This window comes from Didymella exigua (genome assembly GCF_010094145.1).
Source record: "Didymella exigua CBS 183.55 unplaced genomic scaffold M421scaffold_17, whole genome shotgun sequence".
NCBI classification, from domain to species: domain Eukaryota; kingdom Fungi; phylum Ascomycota; class Dothideomycetes; order Pleosporales; family Didymellaceae; genus Didymella; species Didymella exigua.
In genome coordinates this window covers 520,805-547,274 of record NW_022984791.1, presented here as the reverse complement: position 1 = coordinate 547,274, position 26,470 = coordinate 520,805, and the positions used below count along the sequence as shown (strand labels likewise).

Genomic DNA, 26,470 nt, shown 5'->3' with positions numbered 1-26,470 from the left:
CCCTCCAGATACCAGTACAACAATCTTCACCGCAATGCCTGCCAGCACCGCCTCCATCTCCACCATCATCAAGCCTAAGCCTATGGGCTGTGGGGAGTCCTGCGAGTGCTGCGGCTGTGCCGAGTCGTGTTACTGTACCGTCATGTAAAGGGAGATTAACGAGATACCACGTGCGGGATCGTCAGGAGTCATAAGGGATTAGCAGGAGTCTTCAGCAACAACGATATCAATTCAACGGGTTTTTGAACACAATCTCTCCGTCGACCTTACCCCAAGTCAATCACCGCCAATAGAAGGTGCCACATGTGAAGGCAGTGCTTAGTTGTGCCAGCAGAACGCCTTCGCCCGAAGGCTGTGAGCGCTAGCATGACTAACCATACCTTCTCACACCAGTCTCATTGTTGCAACCGGCCAAGGTGAACCCACAACAAACTGATTTATGGTGAATGGTCGGTTGATCTTGCTCAGCCCTGGCACCGCCATTGTTTCGATTAACTTTCAGCACTAGAACAATGATACACGCAGTTCAAGGGTGGAAGCAGTGGGTCCCTGACCTAATAGCATCGTAATTGCATCTCCAGACCAAGATCAGAACAACAATCTCCAATCTTACAAAGTGCATTGTCTGATCTGGATAAGCCACCACCGTTGCGACGAACCATCCCACGCCTGTCTGCTTTTTAGCGCGCATCTCATCCGGCGAGCTATACCGTGTCCGTGCGCGCAATGCACGCGGTCGCGCAATGCACGATATCCTCAAAATAGGCTACTTTTTCAACGCGTCACAACACAACAACATGACTCCAATTGAAGCTGCGCTTGCGCATATAAATGCACTTGAACCTGGAGAGAAACTTGTCTATCAAAAAATTGCAGATCAATACAGTTGCAGTCGGTCAACGTTGTCGCGGAGGCACCGGCAGCAGACAACGTCGCGTGCAGTCAAGGACTCTGAGCAGCACAAACTCAACCCACAACAAGAGGCAGAGCTTGTAAAGTATATACAAGAACTCACTACCCGTCGCTTACCACCTACAAGAGAGATGATACGAAATTTCGCCTCTGCTGTAGCGCAGGAGACGCTCTCTGATAGCTGGGTCACTCGCTTCCTCCACCGTCACAACAACTGCCTCCTGCCACGTTGGGCCACCGCTATGGACTCCAATCGCCACTACGCCGAGTCATATACCAAGTATAAACAGTACTTTGATATACTCTACTCTAAGATTGATGAGTACAACGTAGAGCCAGAAAACACATACAATATGGACGAGAAGGGCTTTATGATAGGGGTCATTGGCAGGTCAAAAAGAGTATTCAACAAGCTTCAATATGAGAGGAAGGAGGTGCGGCAGTCTATACAAGCTGGTAACCGGGAGTGGGTGACAGTGCTGGCTTGTGTATGTGCTGATGGGAGTGCTTTACCACCTGGTATCATATATGAGGCAGCTGGGCCAGCTATACGATCGAGCTGGGTGGACGATATCAAACCAGAACAGCACTCAGCACACTTCACTACATCCCCTACAGGCTGGACAAACAACAACGTTGGCCTTGCCTGGCTTGAACAGGTGTTTGATCGCTATACCAAGCAGAAATCACGTGTGCAGTACCGGCTCTTAGTTGTAGATGGCCATGGCTCCTATATAACGATGGAGTTTATCAAGTGCTGTGATGATCATCGAATTCTGCTGGCTATACTGTCCCCGCACTCAACCCAGACTCTCCAGCCGTTGGACGTAGTCTGCTTCGCCCCACTGGCTCATTTCTATACTATTGAGCTCACTGAGTACCTCCAGCAAAGCCTAGGGTGGCTCCCAGTCAAGAAAGGTGACTTCTTTCCACTGTTCTGGCGTGCTTGGGTGAAGAGCTTTACAGAGAGTACTGTATTGAGCTCCTTCAGAGTTACTGGGATATGCCCACCTGATAGTAGCCAAGTACTTGATCGCTTCACCCACGGAACCCCTGAGGCAGCTGAGAGCTCTGATTCGTCTACTTCTGTGTATAGCGGTGACGACTGGGTCAAAGTCCAGAGTCTTATCAAGGCTGCAGTGAAGGACAACGATAGTAGAGAGACCCGGAAGCTTCATCGGACTCTCCACCATCTATCAGTGCAGAATCAGCTTATACACCATGAGCTGCAGGGCCTTAAGGAGGCTGTAAAGACTAAGAACAAGCACAACAAGAAGCCTAAAGTACTGCCTCTGCAGCGGGAGCAGGAATATTGGAGTGAAGTGACTTTCTGGTCACCTACCAAGCGACGTGAGGCAGAGGAGCGTTATCAGCTACAACAACAACAGGAGGAAAGAGAAGAGCTTGCCAAAGTAGAGCAGCGGCAAGCACGCGATAAGAAGAAGCAGGCACAGGAGGGAGAGAAGGAGGAGAGGCGTGTGGCGCGAGAGGAGAGGAAGAAAGTGCAGGAGAAGGAGAGAGCTGAACAGGCAGCTGAAAAACAACGTCAGAAAGACGCCCACAACGCTGCCAAACCTATACAGTTATCCCAAACAGGCAAGAAGAGAGCCTCATTACTATCTATACAAAAGAGCAAGCGTCAAAAACGTGTGGTGGATGCCGTGGGTGGTGCTCAAGCCCAGGAGGCCTCCTCAAGCCAACCACCCGTCACGACGTCACGCGGCCGCAGCGTCAGACTGCCAAGTAAATTTAAATAGTACAAATTAATCGTCATACTTCAATTACTACTACACCACAATATTATATATATTTACCATTTGTGGGTGGCTGTAGAGCCTCATTTTTGTGAACCCGTTGGGCCCAAAAATCGTGCATTGCGCGACCGCGTGCATTGCGCGCACGGACACGGTACCGGTACCGTGCCCGTGCGCGAAACGAGCCAGTTCGCGGGTCGAGCCACCCCGCTATGATTGTGATGTAACTGTCTCAAATTCAACCTGCCATAACTCCACCACTATAGAACTGATTTAAGAAGCAATTAAATATCTAGAATTATGTAAAGCTAGAGATAATATCTTGTAACTTACTGCAAAGTTGCAAAGATATTTAGTATTGATTGAACAACGTTATTGCGGAGGCACAGAGGCGTGCAGCGTTCCTATCGCGCCTAGGCACAATAACAGCTTATACTTAACCCATAACAAGAGGAGGAGTTAGTGAGATACATAGAAAGATGCACAAGAAACAGCTTGCCACCTACTAGAAGCATGCTGCAAAATTTTGGCAGCGCGGTTGCGCAGTTAGAGGTCTCTGATAGCTAGATTACTCAGTTTCTACATCACCATGCTGACAAGCTCACCACTAAATAGAGCGCTGGGATTAATCGTGAGCGCTACTAGGCTAACAGCTAGCATAAGTACGAGTTATACTTTAGCTTACTTCACTCTAATATTGTAACGACGCAGGCAAGAAGAGAGATATCCGGAACAGGTGTGAATCCGCTACAAGGCATATGGGAGTGCTGGGATAATAAGAACACCAGGATATATTCTCTACACCTATAGGTCTTGTACAAAAGGATACAGAAAAACTACTAGGAAAAACAACAAATCTATAACGTACCTCACAGGCGAGCCGTACAATTACGCTCTATCTGTATGTCAAATTTCGGAATTTTGGGATATTTCATACTAGTGCTGGTACGCTCGCAACGACGTTGCAACATCCTTACGAGGTCGTTTAATATGGGCACTCAGCGTTTTGGCCGCCGGCAACGTTGGCGCGAAATCGGGGCTGTTAGGGCCGTTGAACAGTCGTTGCACAACCATGCCACGACTGCCAGCAACGGCCGGATTTCAAAAAAAATTCCCGATGAAGTAAGCAGCAGTGATAGATTCTGAGTAGAATTGTCTATTGCAATTTTCTATAATAGTCTTGAACAGTGCTGTACTGTTGTGCAGAGTTGGAGTTTTAGTGGAGACTTGGCAAAAGTGGTCTAAATACTTATAAAGTACGTTACACACAAAGCTTGTCTAGTTGAAGACACTCTTTCTCGACCATTTGCTTCTCTTCCTGATTTTCTTGCCGTAAATATAGAACACAAATGGTACTGGTATTAACAGGGCGGCAAACCCGCCAGTGATGCTGCTCGCCGGTCCCTATCGCATGTGTCAGTACTAGGAGCTGTTGAGGATCAAGAAACAACTTACAACTCCGATGTTATGATACAAAGGCGTGACTACCAACGGGAATGCACCAGCAAAGCAACTTCGCAGGAAGGTATTCGCTGCGACAGCAGATGCAGCATACTCCGTAAACGTGTCAACCAGATAATTCAGCGCTGCCTGAAAGATGGTGAAGAAACCTGTACCCAACATAACCAGGCCAATGACAGGTGCGATCCAAGGGAATTGTGGATCCGCTGTCCAACCCATGACAAACTGCCCTGAAGCAAACAGTACAGATCCAAGCATCATAGGCGGCAGACGTTTCTCTGGTACAGCACGGTCGCCCGCTGCATGATATGCTTTGTTATACAAGATCTGGTTGTAAGAATTTATTGCCGCGCCAAAACACGCACCAAGGAAGATACCCAAGAAGGGTAGTGTAGCAGACACCGAAGACCAGCCTCGCTGCTCGCCAAAGATGATGGGAACGCCACCAAGCTGCATGTACAATATACCATAACAGAAGCTGGCGTAGAGAGCTACAAGGAAGCATATAGGCGTCATCAGAAGCTGGATAGGACGGACCAAGAATTTGCGGCATAGCTGCGAAAAGCTGACGTCCCATTCTTCGAATTTTGCGTGCAGAGCCCAATCTGTACCGTTGTTAGCTTATGGATTAGGTCCAAGAATCATTTTGCCTCACTGCCAGTTTCGTGGCGCAGGCGGCGCGCCTTGTAGACCAGGAGCTTCGGCGGGTAGGTCTCATCGATCAGTATTACATCGAACACGACTATGGCGCCTTGAATGATGCCAGTGAAGTACTCCGTCCAGCGCCAGCCAAGCGATGGGTTGGACACGAACGCGGCAGATGCGATCGGTCCTACAGCTTGCATTAGTACCGTGGCTCACTTCGGGATGAACGGCAACGTGCCTAGACATGGACCGCCAACGACGGCCATTGCGTAGCCAGCCAGAGCCAGTGCTCTCCATGCAGGACTATAGAGATCGCCTAGCACACCACCCGTATTGGTGACTGGTGCACTTGCGAAGAAAGCGCCAAAGAAGCGTGTCAGCATCAGCGTTTGGAAGTCCTTCGCGGTTGCGCTTCCAAAGCTGAAACACATGGCCAAGAACATAGGCGCCAGTACAGCCAGCTTTCTGCCGAAGACCTCTGAAAGTGGCGCCCATAAAAGAGGACCTACACCGAAACCGAACAAGAACAGTGTAGTACCCAGCACAGCAACCTGGTCCCCGACATGGAACTCTGCAGCAACTTGCCGCGTGCCAGCGCTATAAGCAGATGATGCCCATGTCGCAGTCATCTAGTGCACATCAGTCTTGATTGTCTGCTTGCACATCGGGTTTAAGCCTTACCGTGGTCAGACCATACATCATAGTAGTGAGAACCTTCTTCTTAGTGGGCCAATTCATGGGTCGGTATAGATCGTCAAGACCATCAAAGTCCACAAGTACATCTGCAGCAGTCTGCTGGTGGGCCAGCGCGTGAGTAAAGGTCGCCGTATTTGTCCGAGTCCGTAACCTCGATAACGTTGTATCGCGTCTCGAAGGCGACTTTGAGATGGGCGCTCCCGTGCCTGTAGCTGTCGCGAGAGGTTGTTGGATTGTTCGAGCGAAGCTGGCTTGGCTGCGCGATCTGGAAACGCTTTTCTTCAATTCTCGGCTTGATGGACGGTGGCCGTCGAAATCTTTCTCATCCCTGTCAAGATCAGAATCTGGCGAGCTTAAGCTTGATCCTACCCTTCTTCTAGTCTTGGATTTACGTTTTGATTCAGTGGCCACATCCAGTGCTCTTGAGAACGCTCGAGGCTCTGACCTTTCTGGGGCTGCCGAATTGGCATCTGGCAATTCAGGCATGTCGTGTCGACTTTTGGTGGCGTTGGGAGTTGTGACAGGACGTGATTGATAAAAGTTTATCCGCACAGTGGTTCACAGAACTTCCAGCCCTTGCTCAGTGATCCGGAAAACACTGTAGCTATGTGGCAGCAATTCCGATCTTGCAACAGCAGTTGATTGAGTTTATCGGGTGAGTATCGTGGTGGTCTGCGGAATGCCGCCGGATGATCTTGATAATCGGTGCAGCTGTCAACGATCTTAAACTTTGAAAAGTGCCGGCGCCATCGCCACTTTGCAGGGCTGTTTGATAACCAAATATGACGTACCGAGTGAGAGTAGCCGCTATTACTGCTAGCGTAGGCGGAACAGACGCTTGGTTGGATCATGTGTCGGTCACACCCGTCGTGCATTGACATTTACGGCACGGAAAAGAGCAGCTTCTTCGCTTGTCTTCGATTCGACGTCTTCGGCACGTGACTTCTGCGTTCAATATGATCCCAACTCCTTGGCGAGTGCTGCTTGAAAGCCCGAACATCCATCAGCGCGTGGCTCTTACGATTGCGCACTCATATCTCCACGAAGAGGCCAGCGCGTTGAGCACATTCGCGACCTGATTACTTCACCACAGTTCGAAGCTTAGTAGATTCCTCGCTCAAGTAGCAATATAGTTCATCAAGGTGGTACTCGGATAGGATCAATGGTAACGTTCATACTCAAGCGCCTTCATGGCATTAATATTCGAACAACAGTCGGGGGTATCATTGTGTTGCACTCCCTGCCGAGCTTACACCCTCCTTCACACTCAAATGAAGCCGCTGACACCGTCCTTGAAATTCGCGAACATCTCCACCGGGAACTGATCAGCCAAATGCTGATAACCTACAGGGCCCGGGTGTAGGTAGTCACCAGAGTTATACTGAGGCGCAAGTTGACTCGGGATGCTCGAGTCAGCGAGGAACTTGTCGAAGTCCGCAACTGCATCAAAGGTGCCTGAATTGCGAATGAAGTCATTGATCTTCTGCCTGCAATCCTAGTCAATAGCCGTTGTAATCGCATCGAAAACAGACTTACCTCGTCGCTTCCCTCACAGGACTCGAGTACGGCTGCTCCGTGAAGTTACTCGGCGCGGAGAACGGAGTAATAGTGGCGCCAAACACCGGGATACCATTTGCATGAATCAGCGTGACCGTCTGCCGATATGCCTGCACAAGGTTCTCATATACAGCATTCTGCGCATCTACAGTCGCCGCCGCAGTCCCAATATCATTCACGCCCTCAAAGATCATCGCGTACTTCACGCCCGGGTGGGCGAGCACATCGCGGCTGATGCGGCCGAATGCATTCGGGCCCAGACCGTCGACTAAGATGCGGTTGCCGCCTGCTGCAAGGTTGCCAAAGGAGATGTGCTTTGTTGCAGCATTCTTTTGTAGGCGGGTGAGGAGCAGATCCGGCCAGCGGTTGTTTGCGTTTGGGGTGGAGCCGCGGCCGTCGGTGATGGAGTCACCTACGATCAAGAGGCTGCCAGTGTTCTTGGGGACCCATGCTTCGATGCTGGAGAGAAAGTACCAGTGTGCTGCGGATTGGGTGGTAGCGTCCGTGATAGTGAGTTGTGCGGCGTCGACGGCGTTGCCGAACTGCCACCAGCTGGTCGTTCTGCTACCGGGGTGACTGGTAATGGAGTTGGTCGTCTGGCCAGCTGCGAGGTACGCTGTAACTGTGATTACTTGCTGTGCCTTGATGGGGAAGTTGATAGGGTCTGAGACTGCAAGTGCACCATTTGGGATACTGATTGAGCTCATGCCGGAGAAAGTCACTTGCTGCAAAGTGTTGGCCTGGATCTGGTGGATGCCTGCTGTCTGGTTGATGGGTAGAGCGACTGTGACTGCTGTGATGGGCAAGTTCGAGCCACCGAAGACGTTTGATATCTTGATCCGTATCTGTGAAGCTTCTGTTGTCATATATAGGGTTTGTCGAATGGTCGAATTGACAAACACTGCACCGGTTTGGTTCTGCCATTTGATCAGTGGAAAACATAATAGCGGACTGAAATATCCTCACGAAGGGTGCTGGAGGTAGATTAGCTGGCTCTGTGAGCTGCGGCATGCTTGCCCATGCATCTACCCAATGTCCCTTGGGAGGGTTTGGGCGGATGCTGGTGCCATTGTTAGACTGTCCCTGGGCAAAGACGACAGCACCGGCTAACACGGAGACGACCTTGGTGAACAACATCTTGAAGACTTCAACAGCAAAGTCAGTGGTCACAAGTGCGACGGGGGCGCAGTTATTATAGCATCACTGTGGTAAATTGCGGAGATATTGCGGAGAGAAGGGCACTAGGGGGAAAATCAATGATGCAATTTGAATACGAGCTGGCATTCTGGCTGAAGTCGCAACTTGTGCCTGACTTATAACCAGGATGCGGGGTGGACGGGGAAGGTCGGTCAAATCAGACCGGTCTTTTACTGGTCGGTTTCTGAGAGCCGCACCCTAATGTCCTGCAACGTAATTTAGCCGCAATCATCGATGTGGGAACGAAACTGCTCAATGATTGGTGGGATCGTCAAATACAAAGTCCATGTCTTGCCTGTTCAGCCTCATGAAGACGTTCAGCATGGCAGACAGGAAAAGAAGCGTTCTCAATATGTATCATTTGTATCGTCGCCCTATGACTTAACTGACAACAACAGTTCAAAAGGTCAGGGCTTTCCTCGTCGCAGTATCGCAACCCTGCAGTATGCCAATACGCGAAGTGCTCTATGATTCCATCTTGCTATGCCCGTCATACATATCGTCTGATCATCGTTGCGCGCACTCCGATACGAAGACCAAGATCCGCACGACAATCAATTAGTTGTCTGGGCGGAGCGGAAGGCGTCGACGTGCCAGCGCAAGGGTACGGTCGATGGACGCTCAAGTCAATCCGGCACGAATTGTTCTGAGAACGTTTACAGTCTCAGCCCAGTCGCGTCGAGCACACCTCGCCGGAAATCCGCAGCGATCGTTGCCGGAAAAAATTATGTTCAGTGTTACTGCACTGCACTGCAGTCAGTCCATCTCAAATGTCGTCATCATCATCGGCCTTCTTCCTCCTGCCACGCTGCACCTTCTTCTTCTTGCCTTCGTCCATGGCGTCAGATTCACTCTTCTCCGGCGCGTCAGCAACCTTGGACACAATGTCGTTAAGGAAGTCGAATTGCTCGTTCTTGTTGATAGCTTGCTTGAGGTGGACGGCGCCGACGCGTTTCGAGTTGCGCTGCTTGGCTTCGGCGGCGGCTTTGGTGACGAGGGAGATCATAAAGAGTTCGAGTGCTTTCGCTATGGTGCGTCAGCAACTGCGCACGCACATGGCCTGCTTCGAAATAACTTACAGACGACTACAGGAGTGACCTGGGCGACTTTGCCGACGTCATCGTCAGCCTGCATGATGCGCTTTATGCGTGCGACGGGAAAATGGTTCTTGATGTTAATGCTGTCGACGTTCGGCGGCAGCATGGTGCCGCCGCTGGACCCATTGCCTGTCTCAGGCACAGACATCTGCATCTGAAGCGCGAGCGACGCGTCCGGCACATAGTCTGCATCTTGCATCTGGTCTTCTCTGGGCGCGATATAAGGCGCGTACGAGTATGGTGGCACGGACTTGTTCTGCGCAGAGGGACTCGACAGGGGTGGGGTGTCTTGGGGGATGGCGTGTGAGACTGATCCTCGGTAGCCCTGGTGCTGGGGATGGACGGGCTCTTCTGCGACGGCAGAGTGGTAGGAACTCAGATCTGGCGATTGTGGGGCCCAGGAGGAGTCCATTGGCCGGGTATTTAACAGCTGCTCAAAGCGCGCGGGTGGGTCTCTGTATGCAGAATGATGCACAAATGTTTCTTCAAGCGCGGTTCAGGTGGGCGGTGAACCTGGGCAGTAGGCAGGAACAGGACTAAGCGGAAGGCACGGTGCCTTCAAGCCGTGCAGCTGCAGGTTTTATGCGGAAGGGAGGTGGTGCCAAGCCTCCGAGAACCAAAAGACTCGCGCTCCGTCTTCCTTCCACCAGCTGCGCGTTTGCAGCAGTGGATGACGACACGAGCAACCCGGAGACTGCTGCGATGCACAACAAACACTCGCAGCACCTGTACCTCGGCGCACCGATGAAACCCGCCGCTTTGCGGTCGTGGTTGAGCTTTGCAGCCTGGCCAGGAGGTCGCTGACGGTTTTAACTTGATCTAATCTGACACGACAGAGTCTCTTGATAGACTCAGCCTCGATAGGCTCGAGCTTTGCGAAACATACAATCATATACTACACTACGCTTTATTCTTCCTTCGTAATGCTGCCATCATTGTGACGACCTTCTCTGCCTGGTCCCTCCCTGAACCATGTGCTAGCAAGGTTGTTTTTGGGGTCTTCATCTGAGTAGCCACGCTGCCGCCTGACGTCCAGCACGGCCTTCCTTATGCGATCTGTGCATTCGATACGTAACCTGACAGCCTCGTCTGAATACTTCAGCGTCTCAGGTACGTCGCCAATGGCGAGCACCCCACTCTTCTGTGCCTCCTTGGCGCACAACTGCTTCCACCTGGCACGCAAGTCTCCGAACACCTCGTCCGTATCCAACTTCTCGCCAAACGTCACTCTGACATTCTGGAAAGGTCGTGGAATGAAGCGCGGGAACGTGCGCTCCTCGTTCATGATGTTATCGAAACCCTCAATAAAGATTGGTACAACATCAGGCATAGGTTCGCTTTCTAACACCAGACGCGACACCCCCCATTTGAAGTAGCGCATTATCCTCTGCTCTGATTGGTGTATCATGCCTTCTGGGAAGATGTGTACCCAAGCATGTCGTCTGCTCATGTATTGCGAGGGCGCCGAAAACGTGTCTTCGCCATTCGTCGAGAAGGTGAGGTGACCGCTACTGAAAGGGTCGATGGGGTCTGGGCTTTTTAGAGAAGTGACGGGCTTCTCTGGAGGATCGTTGGCGGTGGAAAAGGGGCCGCGCGATAGAAGACGAATGGCTTGCGCTATGGTCGGTTGGAAGAGGCCGCCGAATTGCGAGTGTGCGCTTCGGTGGGTCGGTAGGGTCTGGCCGAAGGTGAAGAACGTGGATAGTCCTCTGGCATGTTGTTAGCAATGGAACATGTAAGCGCCTTTTCAGCATCGCATACTTGTTGGTAAAACAAAGGTCGTAGCTTGCCAGGCCCCAGCGCAGATTGTCTGGGTCAAACATATAGCTTAAGGGCAGAATGCCCCATAGTATAGGGTCGTCCATTCTACAGCGTGACTTTCGTTAGTGGCGTTCGAACATCGTCGTTGCGCCTCGGTACGTACACAGAAATATGATTCGATACTACAGCCCGTTAGCCCTCATCGTCCTCTTATGTCCCAGATGCATGGTCGCATACCAGTGATTAGTCCTCGTTCTCTCTCCTTTGGGTGTTGTCTATCATCCAACAGACGCAAGAAGCGCTCTATGCCATGTGTCTCTATCTTGTTCAGACTCAAGAAACCCTTGCACAGCAAGCCCACCGCGCCCATGGTGATGACGGACGCCGCCCGCCATGACGCGCTGGGAGCCTCAGGAGCCTCAGGCCGCTCCTCTGATTGCATTGCTCGTTGTTGCAGTAAAGACAGACATGCAGGAGAAATTCGGATCAGATGAGAGCTCAGGAATCGCTTGCCCTCTCCAAACAGGCAGGCGACTCTAGCTAGTGACGTGCGTGCCGCGGCGCAACAAAATCTGTGGATTTGACAGGGATCAGGGGTAGATGTGCGCCTGCACAGCCACGTGTGGCGCTCCTTCTCGCGACTGGCTGTTTTCGTGGCCTCGCTCGTGATTTCTAACACATCAATATCAACCAACATTATGCCGCCGCCAAGCTCGGTCTTCTCGTCCCACGAGCGCAACGCCCTGAAAGACCGATGGGGATCGCAAGCAACACGTCTGACACGCGACTCGTTCCTCCCGTTTGGGTCATGTCAACTATGTCTTCTGCCAGCCGTGGATCCAGTGTGCTGCTTAGCAGGCGATCTGTTCTGCAGGGAATGCGCTATGACCAATCTGCTGGCCCAACGGAAAGAGATCAAGCGTCTCGAGAAGCTTCATGAGCAACGGAAGCTGGAAGAGGTGGATGCACAGGAGCGAGAAGACGAGTTCGCGCGGCTGCGCGCTGTACAGCAGTTTGAAGCTGTGCAGATGGGCCTTGAAGCCAATGTTGGCCCTGGATCGATGGTCGTTGGTCGAGAAGGCGAAAAGATCATGGTCGAGCAAGAGGAGGCTGTCGGCATTAAGGGCACTAAACGCAAATTTGAGATCGACGAGGAGGAGCTAAAGCGCATTGCATCTGAGGAGCGGAGTAAAGCTAAGAAAGCGCTTGAAGATGAACGAAAGGCCGCAAAAAAAGAGCTACCAAGTTTCTGGGTACCGGGCGAGACACCAGAGGCTCACCACAAAGGCGTCGGTAAGGCCAAGCACACTCCCACATGTCCATCGAGCGCTCCAGAACACCCACACAACCTGTCACTGAAGACATTAACGAGCGTCAACTTTCATGAGGAGAAGTCGGCAGAGAGTGGCAAGACCGCTCACACATGTCCCAGCTGTCAAAAGGCACTGTCGAACAGCACGAAAGCCATGCTTGCAATACCGTGCGGACACGTCTTATGTAAGCCTTGCGTCGAGAAGTTCTTGAAGCCGGAGCACCGACATCACAAAGACGCACATGATGAAGGGCCCGATCCAGAGACTACACACTGCTATGTCTGCGACACAGATCTTACCACGGCACCGGAACCGAGAGAGAAGAGTGGAAAAAAGAGGAAGGAAAAGGAGAAGGGCGTAAAACCGGGGTTAGTGGAAATCAGGAGTGAGGGCACAGGGTACGCGAGTGGAGGAAAGAGCTTGATCAAGAGAGAGGGAGTTGCATTTCAGGTGTAAGAGGTATACAGTCGTGTAACTTCGTTGCTGTTTCCCGAAGGGGCGATTTGCGGGCCTAAGAATATCACAGCTCCAAGTCCGAATCTGGTGAAATGAACTCCTCACTTCCATTCGTGCTGTGGAGCGCATAGTTCTCTTATCTTGCAGCAGCGACGTGCAAGATAAAACGTGTCAACGAAATGAGCATCCTTGCCGCAGGTATCGCAGGCTGTTCGGCACAGTGTACCAGGGAGCTCGGTAATAGCAAAGTGATGTGCCAACTGGACGCTAGATGCCAATAGCCATGCGGAGTGCGTCGGCGGTCTGGTCACGTTTCATCACTTGAGGTTGTCAGCATACGGTGACGCTGGTGAAGTGTCCGGTCTTAACATCCGTGGATCGATATGCACAACAAAGGCAACAAACCGCGCCGGACGAGTAGGGCGCGTGAGCACGAAAGCAAAAAAATGTGTATCGGGTACGATCCCAAGCTAAAGGAGGTAATATTCAACTAGAACCTCTCTTTTGCCATCATTGTTGTTTCGTAGATGTTCATGACGTCAATGCCGTTAATGTGCAACACCGCATGTCTAGCATGGTGTACTAAAGTGTGTAGCAAATCGTTACACGAGGCTCAGGCTCGGGTACCGAAGCTTAGGCCGCGTGCTCCGTCATAGTCCCTCTCACTCTCCTTTGAGCCCACTGTGATGTTGCTCGTCAAGGTGCTTACAGAAACCGACCATGGTGTAAACCATACCGAGGTGGCGGACCAGGTGTGAATCTTAGTTGAAACCATGGAGGTCGACCTCACGTGGTCATTCTTGCCGGTGTCATGCTCGCACTGGAGGCAGACGATGAAGACTCCATGTCCTTCGAGCCAGACTTGAGGAGGAAACAGCGAGGATGCTGAAGGGATGCTGCTGGAGTGAAATTCCGCGAAGGGCAAGGATATTAAAGACTGAACTCAAGAGGAATAAATGATTCGGGCGGTCTTATGTCCCAGTGGTATCTCGCAGTCACACGATAAAACGACTGCTCTGGTCGAACACCACAGTATATAGGACCATGGCGGCATCTATGCTGGAGGCTGGCAACCAGATCTGTGCTATAAATTAGGACTATATGACAACGTTACTTGTATTTGGTGTATGGTAGAGGAAAGGACATGTCAATCGGAGCGTGGAGGCTATGTATGTAGCTACCAACAGTTACAATCTCGCCTTCCTCCGCGGACAGTTTCGCTAAGTCTGCGCTCAGACCCAGTAAAGTACGGCGCCAACACTCTCACTCAGACAATGAGGTGTTCTCAACCTGATGAGACCAAAATGCGGACCTAATGCGCACTCACCTTCCTCGGCATGAGCCACACGCGATTTCTTACGTCCGCCGTCGGAAAGAAGGATACCTATACTCCGAATCTTGCTCCTCATTTGCTCTCAGCCCACTCAATGCTTCATCCGTCTGGCTTTGTTTTTCAACCCTCTTGCGATTATCGCGCTTCATCCGTAGCCCCAACAACGTCAGGACGATCAAGATGATACTCAACGACGCCACATTGAGTCTACCTGCAATCTATACTGCGGCGCATCACCAGGGAGAGGACTCTAAGTCGCAATGAGGCCACCGAGATTTCTCATCATAGTGTTGAGCCCGACGACCTATCATCATCAGCGATGCACTCGATCGACTTAGTGACATGGGTACTTACGGAGGATCTGGACGTATCACTCAACACATTCGCACTGATCTGCGCATTCATGAGCGACCCAAAGAGGAAGCAGCCACTCGCGCCCACAGACATAGCGCCATATTTCAAGCTCGTCTGCGTGTAATCACTGCCCAGTACCAACGCGTATCCCAGCATCGAGATGAGCTCTCCGGTCATCATAATCAAGTTTCTGCGGTCGAGACGCCAGGAGAGTCCCGAGAATAAGAGTGTGAAGAACGCGCCGACAACGAAGTGAGGTACAGAGTAGAGCTGCTGCGCCACAACACTCCGGTTGGGGTAGATGGAGCGCACCACCGTGGGGTTGAAGAAGGATATGCCCTAGTAATGTCAGTCGAGCGGAGTCTTATGGGAGAGGAGAGGAAGCGGGATATACCTGAACGGTAATATTGACGAGACCAAGCGAGACGGACGTGAGCAGCACGACGGGATTCCAGAGACCACGGAGTGCCTTTCGCATGTCAAAGTCGTCTAGCAAGGCGCTCAGATTGGATGCTAGACATTGCAAGAGTCTTCCCCTCGGCAATGAGCCAGCGAGCCTATAATACCTAATCGGTCGTATTCAATGGTGCAGTGTGTGCATCTCAGTTTCGGACCTGTAAGTCATGAGCACCAACGCCAAAAGCGCCAACCCAATGGTGATGATACCTTCTATAGCGAAGATCATCTGCCACCCCTTAGTGCTACCGAAGTGGTCAAGCTTCAAAATCCCGCTCGCCAGAAGGCCACTTGCGGCTCCACTGAGCGGAGCCATCACCATGTACAAATTCAGCCTGAAAGAGAGCTAAGACCGTCTGTACCATCTTGACACACAGTAGCTGCACCCTCCAAAGATCCCTGCCTCGAAGACACCCCGCAAAACACGTACGGCCGCCGCTTGTTTGAATGTCTATCGAGCCTAGTCAGCTTGTTCATACTTCAAGTGTTTCCGTACCACTACGATGCAGCTCAATAACATCTTGACCACGGCCACACAGCCGATCACCACTCGAGCTCGATCTTCACCTTACCGCGCATGAATCGATCAGAGCCATGCATGTTCTCAGGTTTCGTACACCTCTAAAAGGGACATAGCTTAACAAATGCAAAAGACGTTGTCAGTATTCCAAAAATCAGTGTGGTTCCTGGCAGTACCCAGCCCGGCCCCAAAACCTTGATGACATAGCTCGCGGGAATGCTGAAAAGGATGGACAGTAGGGCGTTGTATTGATTTCCTTTTAACCCGAGCGTACGTTCGAGACCGGCGAGGCGCGCGTTGCCTGGAGACAGTCGGTTTGTGCAACATGTGCATGAATGACGGGAGGCGTGAGTATGTAACGAAGGAGTACAGCTAAATGGGACGAGATGGCGGATATGAAGGCGATGACTGTGAGGAGAATACGCAAATGCCATACCAATGTTGACACGGTCGATGGTGCATAGAGCGTACAGGATTGCGACGATAGGAATGATGTAGAGGTCGATTTTGCGACGTAGATGACGCTCTGCCTCGGCGGTGGGCGGGGTCGTTGGGGAGGTCGGAGTGGTAATTTCTACCTTGGGATCAGGCCTGGACCTGACCTTCCGCATGTTGGGCAATCTTCAAGTGCTGATAGGGAAGATTATAGTGCAGAGTAGATGACAACAGACTGTGCAGCTTTGGGGTGAGCTTTATATTTATCCATGGCTCAAGTCGCGCGTTCAGATCCGTCATTCGGAGTTGTTTGACTGGGCTCGATCGCCGTCCCAAAGATATGGAGTGTGAGGTGTAATCCTTCTCGGTGATCTTGAGGACGCCGCAAATCCTCCAATCCTTCAGATCGTATGGACTGCCAATGGTGATAGCATACTGAACATCCCGCTATCGCGCCAAGCTGTCCTAGGGCGGGTTCTGCCCACGGCGCGAAGTGGTCAGTGTAAAGCAAAGGGTAACCCTTAGCCTTGGTAGGTGCGCCCTAGTAAGTATACCTCAAGGTGTACCTGAGATGTCAGCGTCAGGGCTTGCTTGGAGTCGTGGAAACTTGAATAGAGACCGCGGTATCTATCTACCGCCTGTTCATTGTCTACATAGTCATCTACCTTCATCTTATATCGTGATCGAGGGGTTGAACCTCAGCTCTTCTCATCAGAGCGTATCGTATCGTACAGCTTTCTTTCAAGCGTATGCCGAAAACTGACGCCGGACCATGCATTTCTTTCTACCCAAAACGCCGCGCTAAAATGCAATATAGGATCACCAAGCAGTGATGTCGTCAACCTCGGCTTCGCCGAAGGTGCTGGTCTTTGTGGCCTCCATACCAGAGTCACTAGAGATGATGTCAGGGTTTGGAGTCCTGCCCATAATATCTGGAAGGTACTGGTTCAGGAAGCCAAGCAGATGGCGGTTGACCTGATCGAACTCCAGGAGGAAGGCGTCGTGGCCATCAGGCGAGTCGATGGTCTTTAGAGTTGCGTTCGGGATGTGTGCTGCGAGTTCCTGTTGCTCTGCGTATGTGAAGAGTCCATCGGACTGGATGCCAAGCACAAGTGTTGGCTGTTCGATCAAGGAGAGTGCGTGGTGCAAGGCCGAAACGGGGTCGAGGCTCTGCTCATCCTCGCCTTCTGGGTATCGGTGACGAGAGACATCGTGGGTGTCGAGCTTGCGGGTGATGGCGATGTAGCAGTTCGCGTCGAAGCGCTTGATGAACTTCTCGCCCTGGTAGCGTAGGTATGACTGAGCCGAGAAGTAGTGCTGGGCCAGTGGTTTGGCCTTGGCGCTCGCCGTCGAGTCGGTACGTCGAAGGGGGGGGGTCGAGGGGTTCGATGCATCGGAGAACTCAAGATCGGCGGTCTTTGCAGCAGCTGAGGCTGACATGCTCAGGGCAGCACTGCTGTTCGTCCTCGATGCGGAGGCCCGCGGTGAGCCGGCGTTCTTGTGGCCGTGGTTGTGGATCGCCCAGTGTTCGTTCGAAGGGGTGGTCGGTCGAGGTACGGTGTTGATGCTCTGCTTCTTGGACAAGTCAGGGGTGTTGCGGCCAAAGCGGGACTCGAACGAGTCGCGACTCCGGTAGGTCAGCAGCGCAGACATGCGTGCAGCTCCCAGCCCCGTCGAGGGCGGGTCTTCGAATGCATAGTAGCCGTCGTCGTACTTGGGGTCGCTGTAGATGCTCTGGCGCTGGGCCTCGCCCCAGCTGATGCCCCAGGCGCTGTAGCGGGCGGACGTGGCAATGGGGATGATGTTGCGGACGTAGTCTTTGCCGAAGTAAGCAAACTCGAGCACGAGCATGCCGCCCATAGAACCGCCGATGACGGCCGCGATCTGCTTGACGCCGAGGTCGTCGAGGACCAGCTTGAAGATGCTGGGCGGTGTCAGCAGTGCTGCTCCTCCAACCGGACAAAAGGTGCGCTGCTCACTTGACGTCGTCTCGCACTGTTGTCAGCGGGAACTCGGGTCCATAACGCCCGTTCGCAGCATTACCGTCCCGCGCCGTGACGGGGCTGGCGCTGCCGTACGGGCTGCCCAGGCTGTTCATGCACACGACAAAGAATCGCGACGTGTCGAAGGCCTTGCCTGGTCCACCCAGCAGAGGCCCCCACCAATCGCCCACGTCGGCGCTTCCCGTCAGCGCATGGCAGATGACCATGGCATTGTCGCCCCCCGGTGACAGCCTGCCATACGTCTTGTATGCCACCGACACATGCTGGAGGACGACGCCGGACTCGAGCTCGACTTCGGGGATGATGGCGAACGTTTGGTCGGGGATAAGGCTGGCGAACGGGTTCTCGGGCTGCGTTGTGGCCCTCTCTGGACGGCTGTTAGACTCAATCCTTGGAGGGTGGTCATTGCGACACGCCATGTTTGCTTCGGCAGCTGGGCGGTCGTACTGTACTGTGTTGCGCCAACGGCAGTCGCGCGGTTGTCGAGCGAGGCAGCCATTGAGGTTTACGGCTTTGTTTGTGGAAGGAAAGCAGTGCAACGCCAGCGCTCAAGCTTCTTTGGCGTATTGCGGGGAGTCATCTTTTCTTGGGCCCCACATGTGTGCAGGTCACCCAGATGCGCCGCTAGAGGCGTGGGGTTGACGCCGTTCCGGAGCACGTCATTGCTCGCCGCATCTCCGCGACGCTGATTGGTCGAACACGTCGTCTGTACGGCTGCGTAGCAAACAACCTCTCTGCCACGTGCTCGTAGCACAATTGTGAGCAGGGAAGAAGCACTCGTAGGATCCAAGGTTGAGTCTTGAATAAGTGTCCGTAAGTCGACAATAGACTACGAGAAGAGCTGCAATGCCGCCCTTGCGTATTCCATACACCCATCCTCCTCTTCCTGCTTAGTGAAGAGATGGACCGAAATAGCACAAATGCAACCCACCCACTGCCTCATACCACTCTCATACCAAGCCCAAGCCCACATGAGCCAGCACCGCTCTTTAACCCTGCAAGTGCATCAGTCGTGACACCAGCAACAGTGTGGCCCTCCATCACTCATGGCAGTCTGTCGCCGGTCACGAGCACCACACTCCACCAGGATCCATACCACAATTCGCAGCAATCGATGCACAACCTCGAATCTGCAAAACCCAACACTGCCGTCGACCACGGTCCATTCTATCCAGCCGCGTCCGAAAATCTCATCTTGGGCCGAATGTACGGGCCCAAGATAAAGCCATGCAGATGTCGTGGGCAAAGACACGGGACTTGCAGAACTCGACAGCTCATCGAGTCGAAACGATTTAACCCTGCTCCGATGACCACCCTGCTTGTGAAGGACGAGACGTTCAAGTTCCTGCTCGAAGACCGGCTGGGCACGTTACACACGAGTGAGCTGCTGCTTGAAGAGGGCTCATTCAGCGGAGGAAGCGCTAGTCCAGCCTTTGACAGATCAGACGAGGATAACGCGACAACGGAAGGCCTGAAATCAGCAGCATCGTTTTCATTGCCTACCAGCTAACCATCGTGACCTAGCTAGAATCCAAGTATGGTTTTCGGGGTATAATACAAGAAATTGAGAACCCACTCACCGCCATCGAAACGCCTCGTGCCTCGTTTTCATGTATATGTACAATCCAGTGCCGTGTCTCTCATGGTCCTCAATGAAAATTCATTCCTCTGACCACCTCCGCCCTCTTGTTTTGATCTTGGAGACAAAGGCGTCCTACCGCCTGTCCCTCTCGCGCTCGACCCGCTCCATCTCCCTCTCCATGTCGCCCTCTGTTCTGACGCCACCGCGGCGAGACTTGCCTGCATTCTTCCTAAGGCCGGCGGTGAACATTTTGGCAATGCTGTTGTCGCCTCCAGCGCCAGACTTCCTCCGTTTGTCGCGGTGCGAAGCCGGTCCTGTAGGGGTCTTGACTTCGCTCCTGGGGCCACGCGGTATGTCGTCGACCTCCGCCTCGTCGTCGCGGGACCGTTTGGAGGACGGTGACGGACGTGAAGAGGAATGCACACGTGAGTGCAGAGACTTGCCAACACTATCACGCTGGTCGCGGTCTACGCGCTCGCGACTGTTGCGCTCTCGCGCATTCCTTTCGCGCTCGGCAGCGTAGTGATCTTGTGTGGTGGAACCCAATGGCGTGGCAGGTGTGGATGAGATAGAGGAGACGCTGCTCTTCCTGTGGTGCTTGTCCTTGTCGCGGTCTGCAGCAGGACCCTTGGGCGGCTGGAAACCTCGAGGGCCGGTCGGCGGCTGTGGTGGTGGCATGACCTTAGCCTTCGATCGTCCTGCGCCCTTAATCGAAAACGAGTTCGCTGCTGGACCGGTGGGTGCGTTGAGTGGTGGGGAGACTGCACGCTTCTGCATCATCTTGCCAACCACGTCGTCTTCGGCAGGACGCTTGACCTTGGTGTCGCGATCGCTCTGGCTCCGCTCGTTCTGGCTGCGGTCGTCACGGCCGCGCTCTTCTCGGTCCCGGTCCTTGCGGCTCCGTCGAGAAGAACGATGCTTGTCATCATCATAGTCGCGCTCCTCCTCTTCTGCTTCGCGGTCCCGTCGGCGCCTGCGCTCCTTGTCCTTATCTCTCGACCGATCTTTTTCGCGGTCGTGATCGTAGTCCTTCTCTCGATCCTTGCGATCGCGCCTATCTCGCTCGCGATCCTTATCGCGCGACCTGTCGCGGTGCTTGTCTTTGTCGCTCCTGTGCTTGCGCCGCGAGCCAGATTCCGAGTCTCGATCGCCGTTAGCATGAGCATCATCCTCGTACTTGCTTTCTTCTGCAGGAGAGCGTGTCCGGTGACGACGGCGATGTTCCTTGCTGCGGTCGCGCTGTGAGCGAGAAGAGCGCGATTTCTCCTTTTCGCGGCGACTGCTGCGGTGCTTGGAGTCAACTGAGGCGCTGCGCGTTCTGTCGCCGCGGCTACCTCTATCATCGCGGTGTCGATCGTCATGGTCTTCCTCACGATCATCGACGTATCGTGAGGACCGATGGTGTCGGCGGTCTTTGCGGCGTTCGTGGTCCTCATCACCCTGTGGTGTTGCTGAACGTCCTCTGCCTTCCCGTTTCGACTCCCTGTCTGCAGAGCGCGACCTATCTCGGCGGTCGTCCGTCTCAACATCCCTTGCTCGTGATCTTGAGCGAGAGCGTGACACTGATCTCTCCTTGATTCGGAGGCTCTCGTCTCGCTGCGGTGAGCGTCTGCTTGAGGGTCAGCATTGTGTTTGTGGAGATGTCATGTGTTGTGCTTACGATCGGGCTGTCCGCTGCGGGCTGCGAGCACCAGCACTCTGCGTAGATGCGACGCTCTTCGGTGGCGGCTGGTAGCGCGCGTTATTCATTCGACTTGAGAAGCCTGTGTTCGGCCTGCCCTCGCGCATCGCTCGCGGGCCTGTGGGCGCACCTGCCACACCACGACCCTGCGGCTCGCCTGTCAAGACTGTAGCAGCGCCGTATGCTGCATTGAAGCCAGCACGGGGACCAAAGTTGTTGGTCTGGTGGAATCCCATGTTCATGGTAGGATCGAAAGGTGCATTCATTTGCATCTGGTTGGGGAACTGATTCATCATGCCATTGTGAAAGCCCATGCCGTTACCCATCATCGGCTGATTGTAACCCTGCATGTCTCCATCCTCGGTTTCGACGGTCTGTATCTGATTCAAGCCGTTTGATTGCACAGAGGCGTCGTTCTGCTCCCCCGATGCAGCTGAGTTGTTGGCATCTTCAACATCAGCAGTGGCGGAACCGGCGGCTAGCGCAGCGCCTTCCGCGCTCCCATCGTGTTCATTACCTTCTTCAATGGGCTTGACACCAGGGTCTTGCTCGTCCTCCGGCTTCGAACTGGCGGCTGCACCGCTTGATGCGTCAGGTGACTCGCCGGCACGCTGCTGTACGGAAATATCGTCAGTTGCTGGTTTCAAACGATATAACACCAAAGACGATCGTCTTGGCAAATGTTTATGAGATCGACGTACGTTTTGCGCTGGTCCACTGCGGCTTCCAGGACGACTGTTGACGCTCTGTCCACCAGGCCAAGAAATGGAGCCAGCCTGGCTGCCAGCCCTATTGTTTGTCTGAGGGTGGGCTCCTCCTTGACTGGCAGGAATACGATTCTGGTTCTGGTTTTGGAAATTGTTCTTGGGGAATTGGTTCATCATCTCGGGATATGCTCCAGATTGATTATATCCGCCCATCTGGTTGAATCCGTTGAAGTTCCCATAGCCACCGCCCATGCCATTCCATCCGTTGCCGTAGCCGCCACCGTAGTTCATCATGTTCATGGCGGACATGTCGTTCATGCCCATGCCCATGTTTCCACCGAAGTTGTTGTACATGTTGTAATCTTAGCAAGTGTTAATCTCCTAGTCTTCGAAAGTCATTTCAGGCAATTAGGACGTACCCATAGGATTCATGTTGTTCCAATTAGCATTGCTCATCATGTTGGACATGCCATTGAAACCCATGCCACCGAAGTTGCCTTGGCCTTGGAAACCGAACCCCATCTGGCCGTTCATCATGAAATTGTTTCCCATCATGTTCGCTGGCCCGTTCGGCTTGGTTTGGTCGTCAGGAGAGGCATTTGCAGCAGACGGCTCAACACTTTGCGTCGCGGTCTGTGACACTAAGCTTCCGCGTCGTTCCAGGTCGTCGTTGTCATGTGCGACAGAATCCTGCTTGGAATCAGCAAGTGCACACGGCGAGATATGCATGTTACAGCCACCGACACGTGCAAGATCGATAGTGTTCATTGACTTTAGCCATCCGAATCTCTTAAGTTTCGTCTCTGTGTACTTAAACCGTTTGCAGACACTAACTCGTGTAGCGATTAAAGGAAGATGAAGACCTACCTCGTTTGGCTGCGCGGAAGCGGACACTGTACGTGGTCGAGCGTCTCCGCCTTCAGCGGCAGTCACTGCGGACTCGGCTGGCACATCACCTGAAGCTGTTACCTCCTCGACGCTGTCGATTGGTTTGTCCGCACCCTCCACCTCAGACGGCGCCTCTATAGCAGCTGGCGTAGCCTCTGCTACTGGTGTAGCGGCTTGCGCGGCTGCTTTAGCCTCCTCTTTCTTCTTCTGTTTCTGCAGCCACACGCGCATTGTGTTGCGCAATGCCTTGTTTGGCGTGCACGAATCGGCCTCGAGAGGCGAGTGATCGCATGACGGGCAGGTCGTGGGAAAGGAAAGCTTCGTTTGACCTGTGTGAAATCATCAGCCAACACGACCTATATCGTAGTCGAAAGCTTGTAAATACATGGAGTGCAGATAACTTTGTTGCAACACAGCAGCTTGTATGAATCAATAGCAAGCTCGCTGCACAATGCGCAAAAGAACGCCTTGGGAAAGACACTCGTGGGTAAAGATCTGCACAAGTCAGCACACGATGATCTGATGGTCTCGTTGCGGACCTACAGAGCGAGCTCCTTCAAGTCGTCGGCGAGCGGCGCCGCCTTTGGATCGGTGGCCATGATGAAGTCGTATATTCGAGCTCCCAGGTCGGGGTAGGCTACAGCGGGTCAAAATTCTGCGGGTATGGCTATTCCATTTAGAAGTAGCAATGAGGCTGTAGGGACTGTGGACAAGTCGGCGAAAGCAGTGACGATGAAGGAAGTGGCGAGTCGATTGCGGTTGTCGCAACCGTGTTTGCGGGACCACAAGTGAGATGTCACGGAATTTCTTTGGGAGTCGCGACTGGGACCGTGCCTTCCGCCGAGCTTCTTGAGTGTCACGTGGGACCGCGTGCCTACCTTTTTCTCCTGTCTGACGCTCTTGACTGCTTCTGCCACTTGCAGCCTCGCTTTCTGACCAACAAATGAGATCAGAACGACTTCACAGCATTCGCGCGTGCATGGACATGTCAGTAACGCCCGTTTGCTCAGAGGGCGGCTAAGCGGTTGTGGCTTAGGCTAACCAGTGGAGTTTTCGTCATCGTCATCAACCGAGCTGCAAGCGCCGGGGGTCTGTCGACCAACAAGTGGCTCAGTCTCGAGAGGTATTGTTGCGTTCTTCGCAACCTCTCCCCGCAATGATACTCAGTCAGATATCCTACCTTGATTGCATCGCGTTCTTGGTATTCCTTGTACCTCAATTGCTGCTTCAGATTGGCCTATTTCCCGTCCTCAAATGGCTGATCGCAGCGCTGCCGTTCATCGGTGAGCTCGCGTACCGCATACTGTTTAGGTGCTGATGTTGACCGTGTATGAAGTTTTGGTCATCCCGTATCAATTTATTCGCGAACGATTCTTTACACCATATTCAAGACGTAGCCCATTTGTAAAGAAGGCAACACCTTTCCAGGACTTCGTTATTAGATGCGTCCGCTATGCGTTCGCGAACATGCCAGCCTTCATTGGTCGCGTCTTCTTTTCCAAGGGCGTCTCATTACCATTTTTGCGGTTCCGAATGCTCCGTCACGGCATTGTTACGAGCCCGATCAGGTGGACTGAGGTGAAGAGGGTGCGTTTACACCAATCCGAAGCGTCCATTGAGCGAAGCTGACCACCGTAGCCTGACTTCAGAGGTGTACTAATTAAACACGACCAACAGGAGCAGCCAGATATCGTCGTCTACTACGCTCATGGTGGTGGGTTCTCGATGGGCAGTTCCTACTTCTACATGGAGTTCCTACTCGCATGGGTCACACTACTCAAAGCTGCTGGCTACAGAAATCCCGCGTTGTTTGCGCTGGAATACACCTTGGTACCTGATACGACATACCCATCTCAGCTCCACGAAACCCTTGCTGGCTACAGCTACGTACTCTCACTTGCTCCATCATCGACTAAAGTGGTCGTTGGGGGTGATTCGGCTGGCGCAACCCTTATGCTCAGCTTCTTGCTCCATTTGACAGAACACGCAGAGCTAAGGCACCAACGACCTGGAATGGCGGTCATGATCAGCCCCTGGGTTACCATCGTCTCGAAGAACAACCGCAACACCGCCTCAGACTTCCTCAATGATGAATCTCTCGAGCAATATGGGCGCCAGTATATTGGTAAAAAGGCTTCTGTCGACGATCCAATGGTATCTCCCGGCCATTGCAAGGACATGAAGAGGTGGACAGACGCATCACCAGAGAAAGGTTGGTACGTCCTCTACGGCAGTGAAGAGGTACTCGGGCCTGAGACAAGAGAGCTTATAAGTCTCCTCAAGAGCACAGGCACACATGTTGATGAGTGGGAGGAGCAAGGCGGCATTCACGCATGGCCTGTTGCAAGCTTGTACCTGGGCGAAAGCAAGGATGAGCGACTTAGCGGACTGCAAAGCATCGTTGAAGCTATCAAAGATAAAATACTATGAAAGCAGCAGGTCCCTGCCAACGAAGTCAACGATAGTCACCTCCTTGAATACTGTGGTGGGAGATCGAATCCAAGCTCTCGAGCAGCTTGCTGAAGTTGTGCCACCCTCTTCACCTCCTCCAAAGCCCATTGTTGGGCCACTGCTGATGGGTCGGCATTATGCAGCGACAATGCTCGAGCAGAGAGAGGGGTGAACGCACCCGAGTACCTGATGTGGAGGAAGTCAGCAGCGCCACGCGCGAGGCATGGTCACGTACGCAGAAGGCGTTGCAGTCCCACTCAAGGGCGATGAGGATATCCGAGAAGAGGAATTGGTTGTTTGAGGTGACATGATGCAGTCTGGAGCGAGGATTTGATGTACGGTGGGCTGAGTGCTCTCAAAACTGAGTTGGGGTCTTGACAAACCCGCCAGCTCTGCAGAAAACAGCAATAGACTTATACCCCTTACAACATGCTGCTCGTCGACAGCTAGGCAACATCCCACTTCGCCGTATACGCTCCCCCACATATCTTCCAATCACAGCTTCTTCGAAATCTCCTCAAATACAGCAAGACGCAAGAAATGGTCATCCCGACGTGGCTAGCGTCAGCCGCAGTGGAGCTGAAGGGGGCTTAGCGCCTGCTGATGAACTGCGATTCGCAAATGGCCGCCTGTCGTCTTGGCTACCCCAGTCCTTCCGGGCTCCAAAGCGGGGCCATTGCCCTGCATGTCTTCGTCAGGTGCTGGCAGCTGACCGTTTCACCGGCCTGGGGCTCGAATTTGTTGAGAGACTAGAGTGGCGATGGGAAATTCATGACGTTCGTTGCTCACCTGGACAGACAGTGAGCGCCAACATGACGAAGTTACGATCCTGCGTCTCGTGAAGCGTGACCGAACGACTGTCAGCACTGGCTTCAGAAGCTGTTGTAGACATTCACCGTTGATTCGTGGGGCTTTGGAAGTTTGTTACCGTTGCTGATTACCTACTCCAGCAGAACTGCATAGTGGAACTGGAAGCAAGATTAAATGCATAGGAGCTGTGTACTCAGGTTGTAGCCCTATCCTCGTAGCCCATGGGGTACTCCCTGGCATATCCAACCCAGTATTGCAAGTTGCCTTCGCTCTCGCCTCTTCTTCCACGATGCTACTGCTTATTATCAGTCTTTGGCAGCACGTCGGGTGCATTGGTGCGGCTGCAATGGCAGATATAGCCAGTGATAACAACGTCGAGACTGAGGCTGGCGCAATTGCAA

At 53.0% G+C, this 26,470-nt stretch overlaps 13 protein-coding genes across 13 annotated transcripts; 5 read left to right on the top strand and 8 right to left on the bottom strand.

Moving 5' to 3' along the window:
• Positions 1-797: 797 nt before the first annotated feature.
• M421DRAFT_65706 (uncharacterized protein) lies at positions 798-1,226 on the top strand (the record flags this gene model as incomplete). The annotated part of the gene is made up of 1 exon (XM_033596257.1): positions 798-1,226. A coding segment is annotated over one exon (429 nt), but the record flags the coding sequence as incomplete, so codon positions are not given.
• A 39-nt stretch (positions 1,227-1,265) lies between these two features.
• M421DRAFT_393933 (DDE-domain-containing protein) lies at positions 1,266-2,742 on the top strand (the record flags this gene model as incomplete). Its single annotated transcript, XM_033590050.1, has 1 exon — positions 1,266-2,742. One exon carries the CDS (start codon positions 1,266-1,268, stop codon positions 2,667-2,669), a length of 1,404 nt encoding a protein of 467 aa, XP_033447721.1. The 3' UTR covers positions 2,670-2,742.
• A 1,114-nt stretch (positions 2,743-3,856) lies between these two features.
• Positions 3,857-6,166, bottom strand: M421DRAFT_421880 (MSF membrane transporter). The gene is made up of 5 exons (XM_033592983.1): positions 5,454-6,166; positions 5,011-5,401; positions 4,783-4,959; positions 4,122-4,732; positions 3,857-4,070 (listed from the first exon to the last, which is right to left on the bottom strand). The coding sequence occupies exons 1-5, from the start codon at positions 5,952-5,954 to the stop codon at positions 3,945-3,947; spliced, it is 1,806 nt and encodes a 601-aa protein (XP_033447720.1). The 5' UTR covers positions 5,955-6,166; the 3' UTR covers positions 3,857-3,944.
• A 418-nt stretch (positions 6,167-6,584) lies between these two features.
• On the bottom strand, positions 6,585-8,338 carry M421DRAFT_421878 (SGNH hydrolase). The gene is made up of 3 exons (XM_033592982.1): positions 7,992-8,338; positions 7,005-7,942; positions 6,585-6,955 (listed from the first exon to the last, which is right to left on the bottom strand). The coding sequence occupies exons 1-3, from the start codon at positions 8,160-8,162 to the stop codon at positions 6,736-6,738; spliced, it is 1,329 nt and encodes a 442-aa protein (XP_033447719.1). The 5' UTR covers positions 8,163-8,338; the 3' UTR covers positions 6,585-6,735.
• A 650-nt stretch (positions 8,339-8,988) lies between these two features.
• M421DRAFT_101860 (histone-fold-containing protein) lies at positions 8,989-9,731 on the bottom strand (the record flags this gene model as incomplete). The annotated part of the gene is made up of 2 exons (XM_033586694.1): positions 8,989-9,248; positions 9,302-9,731. The coding sequence occupies 2 exons, from the start codon at positions 9,729-9,731 to the stop codon at positions 8,989-8,991; spliced, it is 690 nt and encodes a 229-aa protein (XP_033447718.1).
• Positions 9,732-10,060: 329 nt separating this feature from the next.
• On the bottom strand, positions 10,061-11,528 carry M421DRAFT_421876 (uncharacterized protein). The gene is made up of 4 exons (XM_033592981.1): positions 11,318-11,528; positions 11,244-11,262; positions 11,081-11,185; positions 10,061-11,028 (listed from the first exon to the last, which is right to left on the bottom strand). Exons 1-4 carry the CDS (start codon positions 11,448-11,450, stop codon positions 10,227-10,229), a joined length of 1,059 nt encoding a protein of 352 aa, XP_033447717.1. The 5' UTR covers positions 11,451-11,528; the 3' UTR covers positions 10,061-10,226.
• A 243-nt stretch (positions 11,529-11,771) lies between these two features.
• Positions 11,772-12,947, top strand: M421DRAFT_421875 (zinc finger-containing protein). The gene has a single exon (XM_033592980.1). The coding sequence runs from the start codon at positions 11,779-11,781 to the stop codon at positions 12,847-12,849; it is 1,071 nt and encodes a 356-aa protein (XP_033447716.1). The 5' UTR covers positions 11,772-11,778; the 3' UTR covers positions 12,850-12,947.
• A 1,258-nt stretch (positions 12,948-14,205) lies between these two features.
• Positions 14,206-16,123, bottom strand: M421DRAFT_101857 (MFS general substrate transporter; the record flags this gene model as incomplete). The annotated part of the gene is made up of 8 exons (XM_033586693.1): positions 14,206-14,393; positions 14,453-14,486; positions 14,537-14,875; positions 14,931-15,036; positions 15,151-15,294; positions 15,346-15,443; positions 15,635-15,813; positions 15,949-16,123. 8 exons carry the CDS (start codon positions 16,121-16,123, stop codon positions 14,206-14,208), a joined length of 1,263 nt encoding a protein of 420 aa, XP_033447715.1.
• Positions 16,124-16,580: 457 nt separating this feature from the next.
• Positions 16,581-18,528, bottom strand: M421DRAFT_421874 (homoserine O-acetyltransferase). The gene is made up of 3 exons (XM_033592979.1): positions 18,398-18,528; positions 17,927-18,317; positions 16,581-17,871 (listed from the first exon to the last, which is right to left on the bottom strand). Exons 1-3 carry the CDS (start codon positions 18,447-18,449, stop codon positions 16,767-16,769), a joined length of 1,548 nt encoding a protein of 515 aa, XP_033447714.1. The 5' UTR covers positions 18,450-18,528; the 3' UTR covers positions 16,581-16,766.
• Positions 18,529-18,714: 186 nt separating this feature from the next.
• M421DRAFT_180129 (uncharacterized protein) lies at positions 18,715-19,562 on the top strand. The gene has a single exon (XM_033587880.1). It carries the CDS (start codon positions 18,852-18,854, stop codon positions 19,458-19,460), a length of 609 nt encoding a protein of 202 aa, XP_033447713.1. The 5' UTR covers positions 18,715-18,851; the 3' UTR covers positions 19,461-19,562.
• A 1,188-nt stretch (positions 19,563-20,750) lies between these two features.
• M421DRAFT_180217 (uncharacterized protein) lies at positions 20,751-22,662 on the bottom strand. The gene has a single exon (XM_033587881.1). It carries the CDS (start codon positions 22,272-22,274, stop codon positions 21,189-21,191), a length of 1,086 nt encoding a protein of 361 aa, XP_033447712.1. The 5' UTR covers positions 22,275-22,662; the 3' UTR covers positions 20,751-21,188.
• Positions 22,302-23,765, bottom strand: M421DRAFT_421872 (uncharacterized protein). Its single transcript, XM_033592978.1, has 3 exons — positions 23,352-23,765; positions 23,194-23,303; positions 22,302-23,137 (listed from the first exon to the last, which is right to left on the bottom strand). The coding sequence occupies exons 1-3, from the start codon at positions 23,405-23,407 to the stop codon at positions 22,329-22,331; spliced, it is 975 nt and encodes a 324-aa protein (XP_033447711.1). The 5' UTR covers positions 23,408-23,765; the 3' UTR covers positions 22,302-22,328.
• M421DRAFT_421871 (alpha/beta-hydrolase) lies at positions 23,746-25,438 on the top strand. Its single transcript, XM_033592977.1, has 3 exons — positions 23,746-24,091; positions 24,145-24,395; positions 24,447-25,438. The coding sequence occupies exons 1-3, from the start codon at positions 23,965-23,967 to the stop codon at positions 25,236-25,238; spliced, it is 1,170 nt and encodes a 389-aa protein (XP_033447710.1). The 5' UTR covers positions 23,746-23,964; the 3' UTR covers positions 25,239-25,438.
• The last annotated feature ends 1,032 nt before the right edge of the window (positions 25,439-26,470 follow it).